Raw genomic sequence first — 17,910 nt, forward strand, 5'->3', positions numbered from 1 at the left:
GGTCCTCCGAGGGAGTTTTTTTCTTAAAGTCCTGACCCCCCCACACCACCACCCAAAAAAAAAAAAAATCAACACGGAGCTTTTTGAAATAGTTCTCTTTACCCGTGATCACTGAGTGACGCCTGGGGCCGGGAGGCCGACCGAGAGTCGGGGGCGAGGGCTCCCCTACCGTCCGCACTCCCCCCACGCCACATCGCCCAGTGGCATCGTGGAAAGAGGATTCTCCCATGCAAACCCCGGAGCCGGCGGGGAACCGGGAGCACAATTCTGCGCTCCCTACCCCTGGGGCACGGACACGGCCACAGCACGGGGGCGGGGAGGCCCCGGGGACACGAGACACGGGGGAGGAAGAGGGGACCCCGCCCGCAGATGACCCCGGGGACTGACGACCGAATGCGGCCGGGAGGGGCTGAGTGGCACAGGGGGCGAGGCTTGTAGCAGCGAGTCCCCCTCCCCTCCTTTCGGACGAAGAAGGAAGACTAGGGCCCCGCGACTGGGCAGGAAAAAGGGGAGGGGGAAGCCTCTTCCCGCATGCGGCCCTGGAGGGAAGCCCGGCCCCTTTTCCGCAGGTGAAGGGTTCCCGTCTCCCATCGGAAACTGATCAATAAATTACAAAGTAGAGAAAAGGGAGGCAGAAGTTTGGGGCGGGATTTCTTCCTGCTCTCTTCTTCCCCCTCTCAGTCCAGTTCATGTGGTTTGGTCCTGGCCCAGTCCATTTGTGAGGCGGGGACACGCACTCCCGATTTGTCTGTACAGATGGTCTGGTCCGCGGCGCGAGCTCCCCTGACCGCTTTCCCCGGACAGACCATACTCTGGGTGGGAGGGGGAGCGGTCCGGCCTCGGGACGATTCTTCCATCGGAGTGAGATCACCTGCATTAACGCGGGGCAGTGCACAGAGTAGTGAAGATCCACTGTGCTGCCCCGCACCCCCTAGCTCGCCCGGTACAGTCCTCACCTGGAAGCCTACACTAGCAGGAATAGGTCCGGACCGAAACACCATCTGCCCGGGAACTCCCAGAAGTCTGGCCTGGAGGGAGAGCGAGCAGCGGTTCAGCCTGGAGCACACACAATCCCACCCCCACCCCCCAGTTCTTTTCCAGGGTTTCTGCCAGTTCGGGCCTCAATTCCAGGAATGCTCCCTTGGACTTCCCCTCCCGACGTCACAACCATCGCTTGGTTCCACGTGGGTTTTCTTCTCTTCCCACAACTTGAGACTAAAATAAAGTGCCCAGATGGCTCTGGGAGAGTTCATTTCCCACCCTGGAAAGGACACTGGTGTGGGATTAATACATTCCAAGGACAGTCTGGATTACTGGAACGGTCCTTTTGTAAGGTGAACCTGGAAGGCTGAGTTAGTCCACTTCCCACCCTTGAGAAGGGAAAGGGGCCGTCGTATTTGGGAACTCCCCACCTTCTGGCTGCAACTTGCGTAGAGGGAGCCCGGGTGAGCCCAGGGCTCCTGCTGCAGCCGAACGAAAGTTAGGAGGCAACATCTCTGCTGAGTCAGGGGTTACGCCTCGGAGGTCCTTCTCTCGGAACATTTTCCTCCAGGATGGAGAGCGGCTGAAGGACTTGGCGCTGTCCTAGGTATAGGGACAGGAAAAAGTAAGGGACCTAGGCCCCTTTTCGACCCCGCCCTTCTTTTGGCTCCACCCCTCTCGGGATATCTCCTCCCCCTTAACTCGTCCCCTCCCTGGACCAGCCTCCAGCCACGATTGGTTGGCAAAGCCAAGCTCCACCCTTTCAGTGCCTAGAATGGAGGTGCAGCCGGGTCTCCAGAGCTGCTGCCGCGCCCACCTCGTCCAACCGGCGATCTGTGCCTAAAGAGATGAGGTTGCTGAATTCCTTCTCCAGGAGTTGTCGGGCCTGGAGACGGAAGTAAAAGAAAGATTGGGGCGTGCAAACCGCGCGGTGAGGATGCCCAGCAAGCTCCAGGCCCAGCAGCAGCTCACCTGTGCATTCTGCGTGGGAATCTGCAGGAGCAAGGCCAGGTCGGAGTAGTCGAAGGTTTCGTCCAGGGCGAGCAGAGCCCCGTGCACCCCGCTTTCCGTGAGGTTCGTGGCGAATTCCTTCAGGCCCAGCCCGGACACCCAACCCATGACACGCTCATTGGACCACACCATCACGTCTAAGGATGGAAGGGACCCTCAGTCGCGCCCCTCCCATGAGCCACGCCTGTCCAGTTTAGGCCCATACCTCTTCCCCCATTTGCTCTTTTCTGGCCACGCCCCCAGGCTGGCTCCACACCTCGTTCATGGTAGTGATCTTTTTCTTTGGGCTCTCTCCTCATCACCCCTATCCCAACTCTGCCCCTGTACCCTCCTCCTGGCTCACAAAGGACCTCACTCTCTTCCACTCACCTCGGATCTGGGTCTGGCTCTCTTCTCTCCTCCGCTCGAGGTCCTTCCGGTCATAGTTGAGTCGTTTCAGGCACATGATCCCATAATGCAGACTCACCCTGAGCAGCAGGGGAAGTGGAGTCACAGAGGAGCCTTCACAGCCCCCACTGACTGCTGCTCCTATTAGGCCCTCTCCATTGGCTGCGGTCTTCTGGGAGAGGTTGGGGAGTTCCATTGATTGGCTGTATTGATAGTTGGCCCTCCCAGGAAGTGGGGCATTTTCAACAGACAATTCCTATTGGCTAACCTGGACCGGGAGTGGAATTAACTAGGCAAACTGTCTCCAGACCTGAACTTTGAACTCTTCCTATGGACCATCTTCTTAGAGGATGGGGCAGAGTCAGGATTCCTGAAAACCCAGACTAAAGGGTCAAAGATAATCCTAGGAACTTCCCATTGCCAGCCCCATTGGTCAAAGACTAGGGGTGGGGCTTCCCCTTGGACTGTCCCCATTGGCCAGGCAGTCCCCACCTGTGGAAGCTGTCCACCATCTTGAGTTGGCCCCGGAGCTCCTTCTTGTTAAGGTGATCTAACATTCGGGCATCCACCAGCGACTCCATGAAGTAGCTGCGGTACTGGGGCAGCCCCAGGCTGGGCAGCCAGTCGTTCCCCACCCACTCGTGGTTCATGTCGCCGTATGCCAGGATCTGGGGCCATGGGCAGGTGAGGGAGGGGTCAGGCTCTCTGGACTAATCCCATGTGTGTATGAAAGGAGTTCAGTCCAGTCCCTCAACCCAAGGCTATTCTTTCCCCACCCTCACTGCAGGACAAAGATCAATGTCTGCTTGGGCCAATGGACCAGTCCACAGTCGTCTCCTAACCCTACAAAGTATGATGGGTGGTCCCTGAACATCATCATGGAGCTTCAGAACCTCAGACCCCACACCAGACCTACTGAAATCCTACCGTGCTTTCACAAGATCCCCAGGTGATCTCAACTATACATTACCTTTTAAGAAGCACTGTTCTAACTGTCCCAACTCAGCCCCAAATCACTGGCCTTCCAAGCCAAGGCAGTGGATTCTTCCAACCTCAATGTTTTGAAAATACTAGTTTAATGCTAAGTCTGGCCTGGACAATGTTCTGGATCAGTCCAAAGACATTCACCCTCTTTTGCATAAGGAAGGAGACAATTTCTCTGCTGAAAACAAAGACCAAGCCTAACACAGTTCATCCCCAACTTGAGATCGAAATGCAGCTTGTCTTCCCCGGCTTCTCATTCAGCCTGGCCTGCCTCACCACTACCATCACCAGTGATCCCCTCATGATGCAGCATAGCCCCCTTCCTCTCAACATAAGGGAAAACAGGATGCTCTGGGTCTCCCTCTAATACAGCAATGGAACATCCCCTAGGGCTCCACAACCCATGACAATGGAATGGCTGGTGCACCAGGCTGACCAGGGAACAGTGTGGGCTTCCACATCGCGGCCCACGGAGCCACAATGAACCAGTCTAGAGCTGAGCTCCAGTTGCAAACCCCTGCAGGGATGATGGAATGTTCTGGAGAGGGTAGGGGCTGGGCTCAGAGAAAGAGGGGCATCCATGCAGCGTGCACAGCCTTTTCATGCACCCACGCCCGCCCCACACCCCTACCTGCTCCCAGCTGATCTCCTTGGTCTCCTGACCCGTTAGTGGGAAGAGGGAGAGAAGGGGTGGGTTACGGGGCAGGCAGAGGATGACAGAAGGGACAGACAGCCACAGACTCAGTCCCTGCCCCCACCCCCAAAGAGAGTTAGTGCCACCCTCAAGGCCTGTACTGGGGGGCACTCACAGGCTTCGTGGCAGCTGTAAGGGACTCCATCTCTTCGTGTGTCATCCATACGTTTCCTGTGGGCTGAGTGGAGAGGAGATATTATGGTAATGGAAGCTGACTTTGGATAGGGGAGGAGAATGGGGTCATGATTCAAAGGCCACTGGGCCATATGTTTATGTATATTCTGCTTTCTGTCTGTGGGCCCAGCAGTGGGAGAGGAAAGCAGCGATCCTTTCTCAAGCATCCATCATGTTCCAGGCAAAGAGTTAGAACTGAGGCCCAACTGAGCATTCTGCTGTGTGGCCCTGTGCAAATGATATCACCTCTCTGACCTGACACAGAATTACAGAGTGAGGATCAAGAAGGAGGCTGCGGAACAGTAATGGGGCAACTGTTTGGCAGTGAGAGTGGGGTTCACTCACATTTGTTGGGTTATTGCTTCAACAACCCCATGCATTAGGAACATACATGCATTCAAACGTTTCTGAACTCCTAGTGAGTGACAGTCACTGTTGTGAGATCTGGGATATGGCAAAGAATGCAACAGACAAGGTCCTTGTCGTGGTGAGGGAGCTACAATCAATATAAATATGTTGGGGAACTATGAGCACAGACCAACTAGTAGATGAAATTAACAATAATATCAAGTCTCAGATGCAATAGGGTTCGGTGGCTAAAGGCTGTCTGCAGAAATATTTTTTGGGGTGTAACAGTAATGATGTCCTCAAATTACATGCGAGTACCTCAGAAATAGACACACAAGTAAACAGCAGGTATGGCTAAGGGTAAACAATTGTGGAAATAGATATGGGTACAATTAATTTTCTATATGTTTGAAACTTCTATTAACAAAAAGCTGGAAGGAAAAGATAAAATTTTAGAAGGTAGTAAATTTTATGTGGAAAAAAATTAGAAGGAGTTACTGTCTTGGGTGCCCAGGGACGACTGGTTCAGCTGTGGAGCTTAGGGAAGGGCCCTGGGAGGTGGTGACATCTGAGCTGAGACCTCAAGAATGAGAAAGAGCCATTCTTGGGGAAGACAAGCTAAGGCAAGACCCTCCACACAGACACAAGCTAAGGCAAGACCCCTTCACAACACACAAAACACACACACACACACACACACACACAGCCCAAGGAGCCTCTCAGGAAGGACCACGCGCAACTTGCACACACAGGACTAGGAGTGGAGGCGAGGCCGAGAGACCTGGGGGGCGATGAGAGCCAATGAGGAGCAGAGTCTAGGAGACAGAAAGTGAGCACGAGTGGGATTGGCTAATCTCAGAAATAGAGGCGGGGCCGGAGGCAGCAAGGGCCGGGATTGGCCGCCGGACACTCACCGTGCGGGAGGAGGCGGGAGCTGAGGGGGAGGTGAGTGAGACCATCTCCTGGATGGCTAGGCGCAGTTTGAGCCGGTGCAGAGGGTTGCTGATGCCAATCTCACGCTGGATCTCTGTATCCGACAAGTTGGCCATGATGGCACCACTCTTGACATTGGCCCGGCAGGCAGCCACATACCACGCAGGCATACCTACCCACAGCTGGAGCAGAGGGAGAGAGGGACAGGGGGAAGGGACAGAGAGGATGAGGCAGGAGAAATGGGGGAGACACAGAAAGAAAGGGAGAGAGGGAGACAGATGGGCAAGGCAAGTGGGGGCGAAACAGAGACATGGGAAAGTTTGCAGGAGAAACAGGACAGGGCACATAGACGTGGGAGAGGCAGAGGGAGACAGAGGGAGTGCCAGAGTTGAAGAGGAAAAGGGTGTGGAGAGACAGTAGGGGGAGAGTGAAACACCCAGAGACATGGGAGAGAGATCCAGAGGCACAGGGAATGGCAGACATACAGTCAGAGATGGGGAGAATCCCACACAGGAGGAGACACGGAGAGACCAGAACCCAGGTGGGCAGGAGTGGAGGGAGGAGAGAGAAGCTGTTTCCATTGACAGGGAGCCTATCCCCCTCCAAGTCCTCACCTCCCCACCTCGCCCCACCTCAGCTTGGGGTAGCAAGATGCTGGCATCCAGCCAACATTCATGGGGGGCAGGGGTGTCAGAGAGTTAGTGATCATTTAGTTAGGTCATTTCTGGGCCCCAGTACCTCCAACCAAGAGACCACAGTGGGCCCGTCCCACGCAGCAAAAGGCAGACCCTGGCGGCAGGCCTCTTCCAGCAGTTCATGCCTGGTGGGGGAGAGCAGGGCAGGAGTTCTCAGGGGTGGAAGCCCCCAGCCCTTTGGACAGACCCCTTCACCACACACACGTATGATTATATCTTATAAATGTAGAAAACATGGCAGAAAGTCAAAAATTGCATGTGAATCTCTGAAATCCATCTTCCCCACACCCATTGAAAGAGAGAAAAACAGCTGGGTGCAGTGTGACTAGGGAGGCTGAGGCAGAAAGATCACAAGTTAGAGGGCAGCCTCAGCAACTTAGAAAAACCCTTTCCCATAATAAAAAATAAAAGGGGATGTAGCTCAGTAGTAAAAAAACAAACAAACAACAACAACAACAAAACACCCTTGCATTCAATCCTGACTGTGTGTGTGTGTGTATATATATATATATATATATATATTTTTTTTTTTTTTTTTGAGAGACAAAGAAAAAGTCTAGGAGTTCCAGATTCCCAAATAAGCAAGTTCAGGACCTTGGACACCTGCTTCCAGCAAGTTAGTCTCACCTCTGTTGGCCACCACCCCACCACCCTCCACATACAATATACTGTCACACACTCACTTCCTCTTGTTTCTTCGGTCCTTGTCTCCTGGGCCTGTCAGCTTGGCTAGCCCCAGAGGGTCAGTGGCCAGCGTCTCATCTGAGGGCGTTCCAGCTGGAGGCAGGGAAGGGTGAAAATGTGGAAAGTCTCAAGGGGGAGGCAGAATCTCTCATGCTGGGGGTGGTGAGGAGGATGCCAGGATGGTGCAGGCCCTGAGGGAGTTGTGTAGCCACATTGAGGGAGTGACAAAGCCAGACAGGGACCAATGTCACCTCCCAGACAATGAATTGGAGACATACCCCCAAAAAGGGCTAGATTCACTGGGCTGGCCTTGGTAAGGTGGCAGTGGTGTGCTGGGAAATGGCTAACAACTGGCTCCCTGGAAGGGAGGATTCCCTGATTGGTAGTGTTTGCCAATTTCTGTGGCCAATTTAGAGCTATCAATGTGATATCAAGCAGCTCACAGACTTCCTGAAACAACAGCGCTCACAAACCTGTGTGAGGAGGTTCCAGCACACCACTGGAAGGTGCCCAGCTTTTAGGAGTCTATATCCTCTTTCTATTTAAAAAGTAATAAAATAAATTCGTTTACCTGCCCAGTCACCCAGGCAGGTGCCAGAGGGCCCTCTCTTTTCCCCTCCTCCTCTGTCTACCTCTGCATGTCATTCTAAGTAAATGAACGTCAAGTCAAGATGTGAAGAAGAAATTAAAGGGGAGACAGGGGGGAAACAAAGAAGAAATGGGTTGGAATTAGACCACTCACCCAGAGAAGAGCTGTCCCGGCCTGGGGGTCCCATTCGCCCCTTCTCTTTCTTGCCAAAGAGTCGGCCTATGGATGACTTGATGCTCTTCTTCTTGGGAGCTTTGTGAAGGGAATCTGGGGTGCCCTCACTGGTAAGCAGGACAGAGTAAGAACAAACTCCTTGTGGGATGGCCTTCCCCCCGCCCCAAGTCCTTGTCTACCCCCATCTCAACCTTCCAAGCAAGTTCTTCCCTGTTCCCATCCTTTGCCCCTGCTGACCTTCCCCGTGAGGGTCCCCCGTCTTCTAAGGCCCCCGCCTGCAGTGCCAAGGCCTGGGTCATCCTCTCAAGACGGGCAGAGCGCGGAGTGGGTGGCGGGGTATCTCCTGGGATGGCTGGCCCCTCTCCCCGTGGAGCTCCAGCTTCCTCCTTGGGGACATGATTCTGGGGATAGAAAAGCATATATGCTGGATTAAGTTGGAGGGGTCATGTTGGAGGCGCCCCATTAACTGGGGTGTCTATTAGGGGATTTCTGGGGATGACCGTGGCTTGGAGCACTATATCTGAAGGTAGCCTACATTAAGTAGGGGACATAAAGGCAATGATGGGAGCTCCCCTGGAGCTTGATAAGCTCGTATTCATAGTATCTTTGCTTTTGGTGTCAAGAGTGAGATATGCGGGGCTGGAGTTGTGGCTCAGTGGTAGAGCACTTGCCTAGCATGTGTGAGGCACTGGGTTCGATTCTCAGCACCATGTATAAACAAATAAAAAATAAAGGTCCATCAATAACTAATAAATTAAAAAAAAAAAAAAGGGGGAGATATGCTTGGCCTCAAAGAAAGCTAGTGAATTATAAGTCCTGAAAACCTGAAGACTTGTGTTTAAGGCAATAGAATAAGGCTAGTATCTCTTTTGCCTCCCTCAAAGGTCAATTCTGAGGACCTAACTGTAGTTCTGAAGTGCATGTTTAGTCAGAGAAACATTTTTTTAAACACTGTGTAGCAAGCACAGTGACATATACCTGTAGTCCCAGCTACTTAGGGACCTGGGGCAGGGTAATCACTTGAGTTTGAGTTTGAGATCAGCATGGGCAACAGAGCAAGACCCCATCTCAAAAAAACAAACAGGGGCTGGGGATGTGGCTCAGTGATAGGGCGCTTGCCTAGTATGCATGAGGTCTTGGGTTTTATCCTCAGCACTGCAAAAATAAATAAATAAATGCTCTTATTTTAAAAAATCCTATGCATAAGACAAATAGACTGGGACACCTGCTTCCAGCATGTTAGTCTAAAGAAGCCACTGACTTGGCCCACCTTTAGTTGGAAATTTTAGGGAAAGCTAAGGATGCTTTTGAAAACCACTGGTGTCCTGGGCTTATTACTGATGATTTTGGGGAAGCTCTGTTTCTGACCTGTCCTCATCCTCCCACCTGCCTGGGGAGACTCCAGAGCACTCACCGCCTTGTCGGTGCCCTCACGGGCAGGGCTAGGGGGTGCCAGGCGGGGTGTTGAATGGCCAGAGCTGGGAGGGGAGGGGCTGGCAAGAGTAGAGGTGGTGAGGGAGGGGGGTAGTGAGCAGCTGCTGCGGTAGCGGCCCAACGAGTCCAGGCCAGAGCTGGACACCCGGCTCTCTAGCTCTTCTGCCCTCTGTTCTGTTGTCTCCTTCTCCTCTTGGATCAACCTGGAGAGGGAAACAGGAGAGACTGGGTGATGAAGCTGAGAGGGAGAGGGAGTCTGAGGGCCGCAATAGGCCAGAAAGGCTTGGTGGGGTAAGGAGAATTCTGGAGAAGGTGCCATGAAGTCAAAGGCTTGAGTGGATTTGTGATGGCCTCATGAGTTCAAGGGGAGTCAAGGAGTCATGGTAGTCTAAGGAAGTCACAGAAGAATTAGTTTGATCAGGGAGATCAGGATCTGTATCAGTTTGGCTTTGATGATAATCAAATGGTTCTGTAAAATCATTAAAAGGTGATTATGGGCAAGAGATAATATTCCAAGAAGGATTGCAAAAGCCGGGTCATAATCAAATCATGGTGAGATCAGAGACACTTTAGGTCAATCTAGCATCTGGGAAGGTCATAGAGTCATTCAGTATGTGAGAGCTAATCAATCAAGACAGAGTTTGAGTGGAAGGTGATGGTCATGTTGCCCTACTTGCTGAGACATAATGGAGAAAACGTATTGTAAGAGAATTTCCAAATAAAGGCAATTTCTGGGGAACTGGGGTAGACTTCAATGGGGGCTTCTTAATAAATTGAGGATTTTTGTTCTATTGGGTAAAAATTCTTTGGGCATAGAATTGAGGTTTTTAAAAATTTTTTGTAGTTGTAGATGGACAGAATGCCTTAATTTTATTTGTTTAATTTTTATGTGGTGTTGAGGATCAAACCCAGTGTCTCACGCATGTTAAGCAAGTGCTCTGCCACTGAGCTATAGCCCCAGCCCTAGAATTGAGGTTTTTGGTACAAGGGATTGAACCTAGGGGTGTTTAACCATTGACCCATATCCCCAGTCCTTTTGTTTTTTATTTTGAGACAGGGTCTTGCTAAGTTGCTGAGGCTGGTTTTGAACTTAAGATCCTCCTGCCTAGGCCTCCCAAGCCCCTGGGATTACAGGTGTGCAGCACCTCTCCTGTGGAGTTGAGGTATTTAATTAATGTGTTATGGTAAAATTCTTGGGTACCTTGTTGTGTTGACATTCTCGGTGTACTGGGACACCCTGGGTATGGGTTATATGAAGCCATGAAATCCACGATGTGCTGGAAGATTCTCGATGTACTGAGTTGAAATTTTTGGTAATTTGGAGTGCAGTCTTTGATGTGTCTGGAAATTGTGAGTTACTGGCTGAGGGATATACATGTAATTAGCACGTGGAAGGCTTGGGTGTATCCTGGGGGATTAATAGACACTGTAGAGGATGTAGGACTGGGAGAATCCCTTGAGGATGGTGGGAAAGGGAATGGACTCAGGCCTTCAGCAAGTTTCCAGGAACCAGAGGGACTGTGTGATCAGCTCAGGCAGGACAGAGCAGGTCTGGGCCAGTGCTCACTTGATCTCCTTGTTGATTGCCTCCAGCTGCTCCTGAAGCATGATGGCCAGTGTCTGTACATCAGCCTGCCCACTGGGGGACAGCAGCTCTGCCCCAAACATCCCTTCTGCCTCCTCCTCATCAGAGCCATCCAGCTCCCCAGGGAATGGGGGTGGCATGGACCCTGTAGGAGCAGACCGCTCCCAGTCCTGTCTCTGTGGGAACAGAAGCACATCTGGTGAGTGGAGGCCAAGGTTGGCGTTGGGTCTTCACTCACCAATTCTGACTTTGCCCACATGCTCCGGTTCTGTTCCATAAGCCCAGCTCACTCTGTTCATAGGCCCCTTTCTTAACCCCTCCCCCAACCCTCCAAGCCAAACCCCTGCACATGATTCCACCCAGCTCCCTTGACTTCCATCTCCCTGGATCCAGCCCACTTCTCCTCTTCATCTGGACCCACCCACTTTGAGATTCTACACCCCTTCCCCCACGTGTCACTAATCTCAGGTGCTCACCAGGTAGCAGGACATTCACATGAAGAGGTGCCCAGGTAAGTCATGATGGTGGATTCCAGTGGGGGAAGGAAAGAAGACAGGTGAGTACAGAAGACCCTGCCTCTCAACCCAGCCTCCTCCTCCCTGAGCCTCATGGATTAGGCTCCATTCCCTACCACTGCCTGTCCATGCCCTGCTCAGTCCAGGCCCCAGAGGTGGATGCTGACCTTGGAGGGCTCATCTTTAACCCCCGACCAGCGACCCCTCTTGCTTGCCCGGCCACTGCCAGCCCCATAAGGGTCCAGGGGGGTGCCGGAAGGTAACGTGGGTGCCTGGGAGTAACGGAGTTCCAGGGCACTGCCAGGGAGAGACCTGTGGGCATGGGAAGGCAGTCATGGATTCATGGTTCAGGAAAAGATGAAAGAGATCAGGGGTCGTGGGGACAGGCCTGGGCTCAGGGGTTATGAATTCAAGGTCAAAAATAAGACTGATGAGTGATAGCCTCAGGAAATAGCAGGGAGTGGGAATCAAAAGGGATGAGCTTGACCAGAGTGGCTCCCTAGACAGAGGCGGAGCCAGAGGGCTGTTGTCACCTGGAGTAGGAGGATGGTGGCCTCCCCCGCAGTTGGTCGATCTCCATCTGCATCCTCTCCATTTCAGCCAAGAGCTGCTCCTGGGGGGAGGGGATTGGAGATGTCAGGTTACCCTGAGTCATGGGCATGGGCATGGCTTAGAGAGAGTTGGGGAAAGGTTTAAGAAAGTGAATTGTCAAGAGAGTAAGCTGGACTGGAGAAGGTGTCAAGTGTCTGTCCCCATCTTTTTTCTGAGACCAATTCCAACCTCAGCGACCCAGCCCCACTTCCTTCTTTCCATTCCCCAAACCCCCCACCTTGTTAAGCAGCAGCTCATCCTGCAGCTTCTTCATGTTGGCGATCTCCTCGCTCAGTGAGTTCTAGGAGAACAAGGGTGAAGTGAGGCAGTGGGGCCCAAACCCAGCATGTCTAGCCACCGGTGCAGACAGGCCTAGGGACCCAGAGGAATGGAGTGGAGACAAATGGTGAGCTGAGAAGAAGGGAGGGTGGGTTGTGGGGCCTAAAGTGCATCTAGTTGGAGCAATTCTGGAAGCCCTGGGATCTGACATCTTGTATTATCTCAGAAGACTCAGGGTTTGACAGACCATATGGTTGGAGGCTTTGGGAAAAGACGAGGACTCAGGGTCTGGATGCCCTTAGTATTCAGCTCTTGGAATGTTTAGATGAAGTGAAAAAGTGGTCTCAACAATAGATTGGAGAAGACTGTCGAATTTGGGATGCTCGGGTTTAGACATCTCAGATAACCAATCTGGAGGAAATGCCTGGGGCCATAGGATTCCTGGTTGTCGGAATTCTGGGTTGAGAAGCACCTTTTCCTCCAGCGCTCCCATGCGCTCCTTGAGGTGAAGCTGTAACCGCTCATTGGACTCGCTCAGCAGCTTGTCCACTGTCTCGGACAGCCGCTTATTATGGTCATCGTTCATCTTCTCTCTCTGTCTGGCCTGCGCATAGAAAAGCAGTACAACGGGGCTCAATTTGGTCCGGGGCAGAGCACCGCCCTTTTCTAAGACCCGCCCCCGCCACACCCCCTCATCTAAGCCCCACCCTAGCCTCAAAGCCCAGCCCTCTGTGGAGTCTTCAATTCCCTCACCCGCTGCAGCTCCTGGTTCTTCTCCTCCAACTGGGCCTCCAGCTGCCGAAGCCGCTCTTCAAAATTCCCATGACGCTCCTCAGCCTAGTGGACAGAACCCGTGGTGTCTGACTTTACCCCACCAGGATCCAGTCAGGTCCCCGGCCCCACTGCCTTCAAGGCCGGTTACAAGGCCCCACCCCACGAGCTCCGGGTTCCTCCCCAGCCCCTGTGATTCAGGTCCCGCTCCTGTGTCCAGTCTACATTCTCAGGACCTGTTCCTGCCCTTTCTGGTTCCAAGCTATCCATCCTTTTAGTCCAGACTAGAAAACACGGTCCTCTCACCCCAAACCTCCAAGTTCTGCTCCATCCAAGTCCTCTACCCACCCCCAGACCCCCTCCCCTTTTCCCCAGAAGCAACTCGGATGTTCTGCCTACTCCTCCTCTAGATAGGGCCTTGCACCATCTCCTTGGTGAGGCCTCTCCTCACCTTGTTGAGCGCTGCCACACGCTGGGCCAGCTGCGCCTCTATCTCGGGCAAGGTCTCTGCCTTCTGCAGCGTCTGCTGCAGCTTCTGTTTAGCATCGTCCAGCCACTCAGCCAGCTGACGGCTCTTCTCTTCACTCTGGGGGAAGGAGAGGAAGGAGAAAGAAGGGCTAGAGCACAGGGTCCACAGCCCTTTTCCAGCCGTCCCCCGCAGGGTGTTCCCCCACCTGCCGGTACAACGACTCCTTGCTGGCCAACTCATTTTCCAGCTTGTCGTTGGCATCGTGCAGAGACGTGGCCTCGCGCTGGGCGCTCAGGTAACGCTTCTCCAGGGTTGTGATCCGCTCCTCCATATCCTCCCGCTGAGCCAGCGCCTGCAGAGGGCAAAAAGGCCCTGGACTACTACAGCTCCCAGAAGCACCCGGGGCAGCCTAGGCTTAAAATCTAGGGCAAGGTACCCTAAGGTATACTGGGAAATGGAGTCCCCTGGGCTTCAGAATGTGGGTGCCACACCTCCCAGTTTTGCCTGCCTGCCTTCCTCCCTCCCTCCCTCCCTCCCTTCCTTCCTTCCTTCCTGGATTGAACCCAGGAGCACTTAACCACTGAGTCACATCCCCAGCCCTTTTTTATTTTTTTAATTTCAGACAGGGCCTCGCTAATTTGCTGAGGCTGGCTTTGAACTTGCAATCGTCCTGCCTCGGGCTCCCAAGCCACTGGGATTACAGGTGACCACCACTGTGTTCACACCTCCCACTTTCTAAGATAGTTCTGGCTTAGACCCTCCGGTAAAGGTGACTGAAAGTTCATGGGATGTGAAGTTTTGAATCAAGCCACCCTTCTCAAAATCCAAGCCTTAGTTTTCTCAACAACTTCTGACACAGAACAGGCTTTGAATCACAGAGGAAGTCCCTCAGTGTTTCATGGGAAACAAAATTCCCTTGTATCTGGAAAGCAACACCTCCCAGGAGCCACCATGATAGCACAAGCATAGAAGATAGGCTACAGATTCTGGGGGAAAATGAAGGTCTGGGAGCCCTTATGGTGGGATCACACTTCCTCACAGCCCCCACCTAAACCAGCCCTGCAGTTGTCCAGGCTTACATTCCCAGATGAAGGCCCTAGTGGATGGCGAGAAATAAAATGCTCACTCTCCTTCTCATCCACTGCCTTTGAGAATTCAGATCCCTCATTTCCCAACAGATCCCTGGGCATGAGAATTAGGGTCAAGGAGACTAAGCCAGGAAGTGCAAAATGCCAACAAAACATTCAATTTAGAGGCATACGAGAATGTCACCATTGTAATACAATAATGAGGACCAATTACTGAGTGGCACATGCTAACCTTCTGATAAGGGTCATAAGTCCCATATTACAGGTGAGGAAACTGAAGCTCACACAGGTGGAGAGACCGTACAAGCTGGGGACTGAATCCAGGTGCCACTAGTCATGAGCTTAGGAAATTTGGACAAAGTGGGAGGGAGAAGGCTGGGGGCACGGAGGCCCCTCACTAGGGGCTCCCACCTTACCTCCTTGAGGTCCCGCTGCAGCTTGGAGTTGGCTTCCTCCGCCTTACCCAGCTCACGGTGAGCGGTGCCCAGCTCCTCCTCCAGCTGGCTCATCTGACGACACAACACCGCCAGGCGCTCCCTCAGCTGGCACACCTCTGCTCGCTGCCGCTCCAGGGCCTCCTCCAGCTCTGCTGTGCGGCGGGTGGTGTCCCCGCCAGGACCCAGGCCATTGGCAAGGGTCTGGAGTGAGAGAGGAAGGGACAGATCTTAGAGTGGGGAAAGCAAAAAAAACAGGGAATGCAAAGAAAAAGTTGATCGGCTGAGGTGTGTGTGAGGGGCAATCAAAGATCAGTAAGGATCATGCAGGTCGTAGTCCACAGGGGTCATGGAGGTTCACAGAAGTTAGCTAGGTGAGGACAACAGCCAGTAAAGGTCTTGGAGGTTCAGATGTCCCAGGGTAAGTGAGGATCATACAACCATCAAGATGACCATAACAATGTCAGGGGGTTGAGTGGAAGTCACAGAAAGGAGACTTCCTCTTCTCACCTGTCCATCTCCATCCTTGCCTGGCTCTTCCAGGCCTGACCGCCGCCTGGAGAGCTGCTCTCGAAGGCTCAGAGTCTGGAAGAGTGAAAGGGGAATCAACACAAAGGGCTCTTGGAACCCCAGCTTTATTTCCCATCTTAATTTTTTTTTCCACTTTAGCTCCATTTTCTCCTATCCAACCATTTTCTCCTTAATCCAGCCAAAGACCCAGCCTTTGGTTCTCATCTTAGTCTCACTCTCACTGGGAGGTTCTCACCTCAGCCCTGCAGGATGAGTTCCTTCTTAAAAGCCCCACTGTTTTTTGTTTGTTTGATTTGTTTTGTTTTTTCATTGTCCAACCCCTTTGTAAACGCCCAATTAGCTCCGCCCACTGGTACTTCCTTAGTTCCAGTCAACCTCCCCTTCTTGGCCACGCCCCCACCTCCTGATTGCTCAGCTCCAGCTCTTCCTCTAGTACTGCCACTCGCTCCAGTGCCATCCGCAGTCTCTCCCGGACCTGGGAATAGGGGCAGGATAGGAGTGAGATGGAGACCTGTCAACTGTCCCAGAACATCCCCGCGACAGATCTGATAAGGTAACATAAGGATTCATCTCTCTTAATGGATGTACATCTCCTCCAACCAGGTGTACCTTTCCCAGTATCAGGCATCCTTTCCCAGGCGTAGCCCCCACCTCATTTCATTTTTCTACGATCAACCAGTCGGATCCCAGCCTGCATAGCCTGTCCCGATCAATCACAGTAAACATTCTTCCCACTTAGGACATCCCTAACCAATCACAGCCGAATATGTCCCACTCAGGACAGCTCCTGTCAACCACGATTTTCTCTTCTTCATCCTGTCTCTTCCAATTCTCATACCTTCTCATCCAGGGCCTTGTGGTGCTCGAAGAGGGATTTTAGAGCTTTGAGCACCTCCACCTCCGAGGAGACCCCACCCGGGGACTGGGCCTGGCGCTTCACCACAGTCATGCGCAGTGACCTCTCGTGCCTGGACACCAGGCACTCCAGGTGTTCCAGGAGGAGCTAGAGGGGGTAGAATAACAAGTCAAGTTTAAAAAACAAGGGAAAGGGGGTAGGATCGAGAAAGGAGGTGACAGTATGAAGGACATACGGAAGAAGAGAGATAGCCAAGGGAACTGTGAGAGGCAGGTCAGGAAAAGAGACGGACAGCAGAAGTAGAGTCAAGGAAAGGATGGTGCAAGAAAAGAGAAGGGTATGGAGATCAGAGAGGGGACAGGAGGAAGGAGTGGGACCAGAGGAGGAGGTCATCCAGGAAGTGGGAGCAAAGAAGAAAAGAAGACAAGAAAATGAGATAAGGAGAAAAAGGGGGGGCAGAAACACCAAGAGGGGTCATCCACCCCACTCAGGCCCAGCCCTTAACACCCCTCACCCGAGTGTTGTTCCGCTCCGCCTTCAGTTCCGCAATCTCTTCTTCCCTCTCTAGCAGCTGCTCTCGGCATAAGTTCAGCTCCTTGGTCAGAGCCGCAAACTCCTGTCCAGACGTGGGCAGAATCCGGACAAAGGATCAATCCTTTTCTATCTCCCTCCTTCCCTAGGAGTTTGAAGGCTCCGCCCCTCCCGAATAAGTCCAGCCCCTTCTTGCTATTCAGACCCCGCCCACCAAAGGAAGCCTCGCCCGGACTCCTCCTTTCCAAATGCAAAGCCACGCCCCTTCCAGACCACCCTTCTCCTCTGCAGGCCCCGCCCCGGCCCCGCCCAGACCTGGGGAAGAGCGATGCTGAGCTGGCGTTGCAGCGAGTCCTTCTCGTGGCCGAGCTCACGCAGCCGCAGCTGCGCCGTAGCCAGTCCGTCTTGCGCCTCGCGCAACGTCTCCAGCAGGCGCTCGCGCTCCGTGAGCATCGTGACCATGAGGCGCTCCAGCTCCCCGCCTGCCTCGTCCGGGCCCAGCGCCGAGCCCCGCCGGCCATCCTCGCTGATGGTGGGCATCACCTCGCACATCATGGCGGCGGTGCCAGCCTGCGGGTGCAGAGAGGGGTTAGGGAACAGAAACCACCCTTGTCAAGGCACCAGCAGAGAACTGAGGCACAGCCACTCGGATACTACATGAGAGAAACAGGTGGGGCCGTCCAGGCTCTGCACAAGAGAGACCAAAGCCCAGACACATGACACAAGGAAACTAAGGCACCACCACCTGACAGTCACCCAGAGAACTTAAGGATTGACCACCAGGTGCTGCCAGAGGAACTGAGGCCATTGTAATCATGGCACAGGATAAACTGAAAGCCATTACTTTTAGGAAAACAGTCCTGGCTACCCGGTGAGAGCATTTAGGGAAACAGGTCAGCCTCTTCCAGGCACTGACAGCAAACCTAGGCCTGACCCGCTCAGAAGAACTGAAGCTAGGTGACCCAGGGATTACCTAAATTAATGTGGAAAAATCAATTTCTACCTATTCTGACTCTGCCGAGAGAATCTTCAATCTTCTGCATAGGCAAGGAAACTAAGGCCAAGCCAAAACCATGCCTTCAGAAAGCCACAGGAATGGAGACACAGATCACTAGGATGTGACCACCTATATACTGTCTCAGAGGTGGTCCTCAACTACTATCCAGCCCAAC

General features: G+C 53.0%; 1 protein-coding gene across 3 annotated transcripts; it reads right to left on the minus strand.

Moving 5' to 3' along the window:
• Positions 1-80: 80 nt before the first annotated feature.
• Ppfia3 (PTPRF interacting protein alpha 3) lies at positions 81-17,318 on the minus strand. Of its 3 annotated transcripts, none has more exons than XM_048790563.1 (29): positions 17,054-17,318; positions 16,722-16,823; positions 16,190-16,354; positions 15,752-15,826; positions 15,331-15,405; positions 14,803-15,024; positions 13,504-13,650; positions 13,281-13,415; positions 12,812-12,895; positions 12,531-12,662; positions 12,018-12,080; positions 11,722-11,801; positions 11,356-11,500; positions 10,656-10,843; positions 9,069-9,291; positions 7,892-8,055; positions 7,634-7,761; positions 6,891-6,984; positions 6,251-6,332; positions 5,494-5,694; positions 4,173-4,235; positions 3,995-4,021; positions 2,872-3,047; positions 2,362-2,459; positions 1,954-2,129; positions 1,799-1,867; positions 1,413-1,584; positions 957-1,028; positions 81-871 (listed from the first exon to the last, which is right to left on the minus strand). In XM_048790563.1, the coding sequence occupies exons 1-28, from the start codon at positions 17,291-17,293 to the stop codon at positions 970-972; spliced, it is 3,585 nt and encodes a 1,194-aa protein (XP_048646520.1). In that variant the 5' UTR covers positions 17,294-17,318; the 3' UTR covers positions 81-871; positions 957-969. The 3 variants fall into 3 exon arrangements, with proteins under 3 accessions (XP_048646520.1, XP_048646521.1, XP_048646522.1); XM_048790564.1 differs by having other exon boundaries at positions 81-876; positions 17,054-17,310; XM_048790565.1 differs by lacking the exon at positions 3,995-4,021 and having other exon boundaries at positions 17,054-17,310.
• Positions 17,319-17,910: the final 592 nt, after the last annotated feature.

Source organism: Marmota marmota, unplaced genomic scaffold, assembly GCF_001458135.2.
Source record: "Marmota marmota marmota unplaced genomic scaffold, marMar, whole genome shotgun sequence".
Lineage (NCBI taxonomy): Eukaryota > Metazoa > Chordata > Mammalia > Rodentia > Sciuridae > Marmota > Marmota marmota.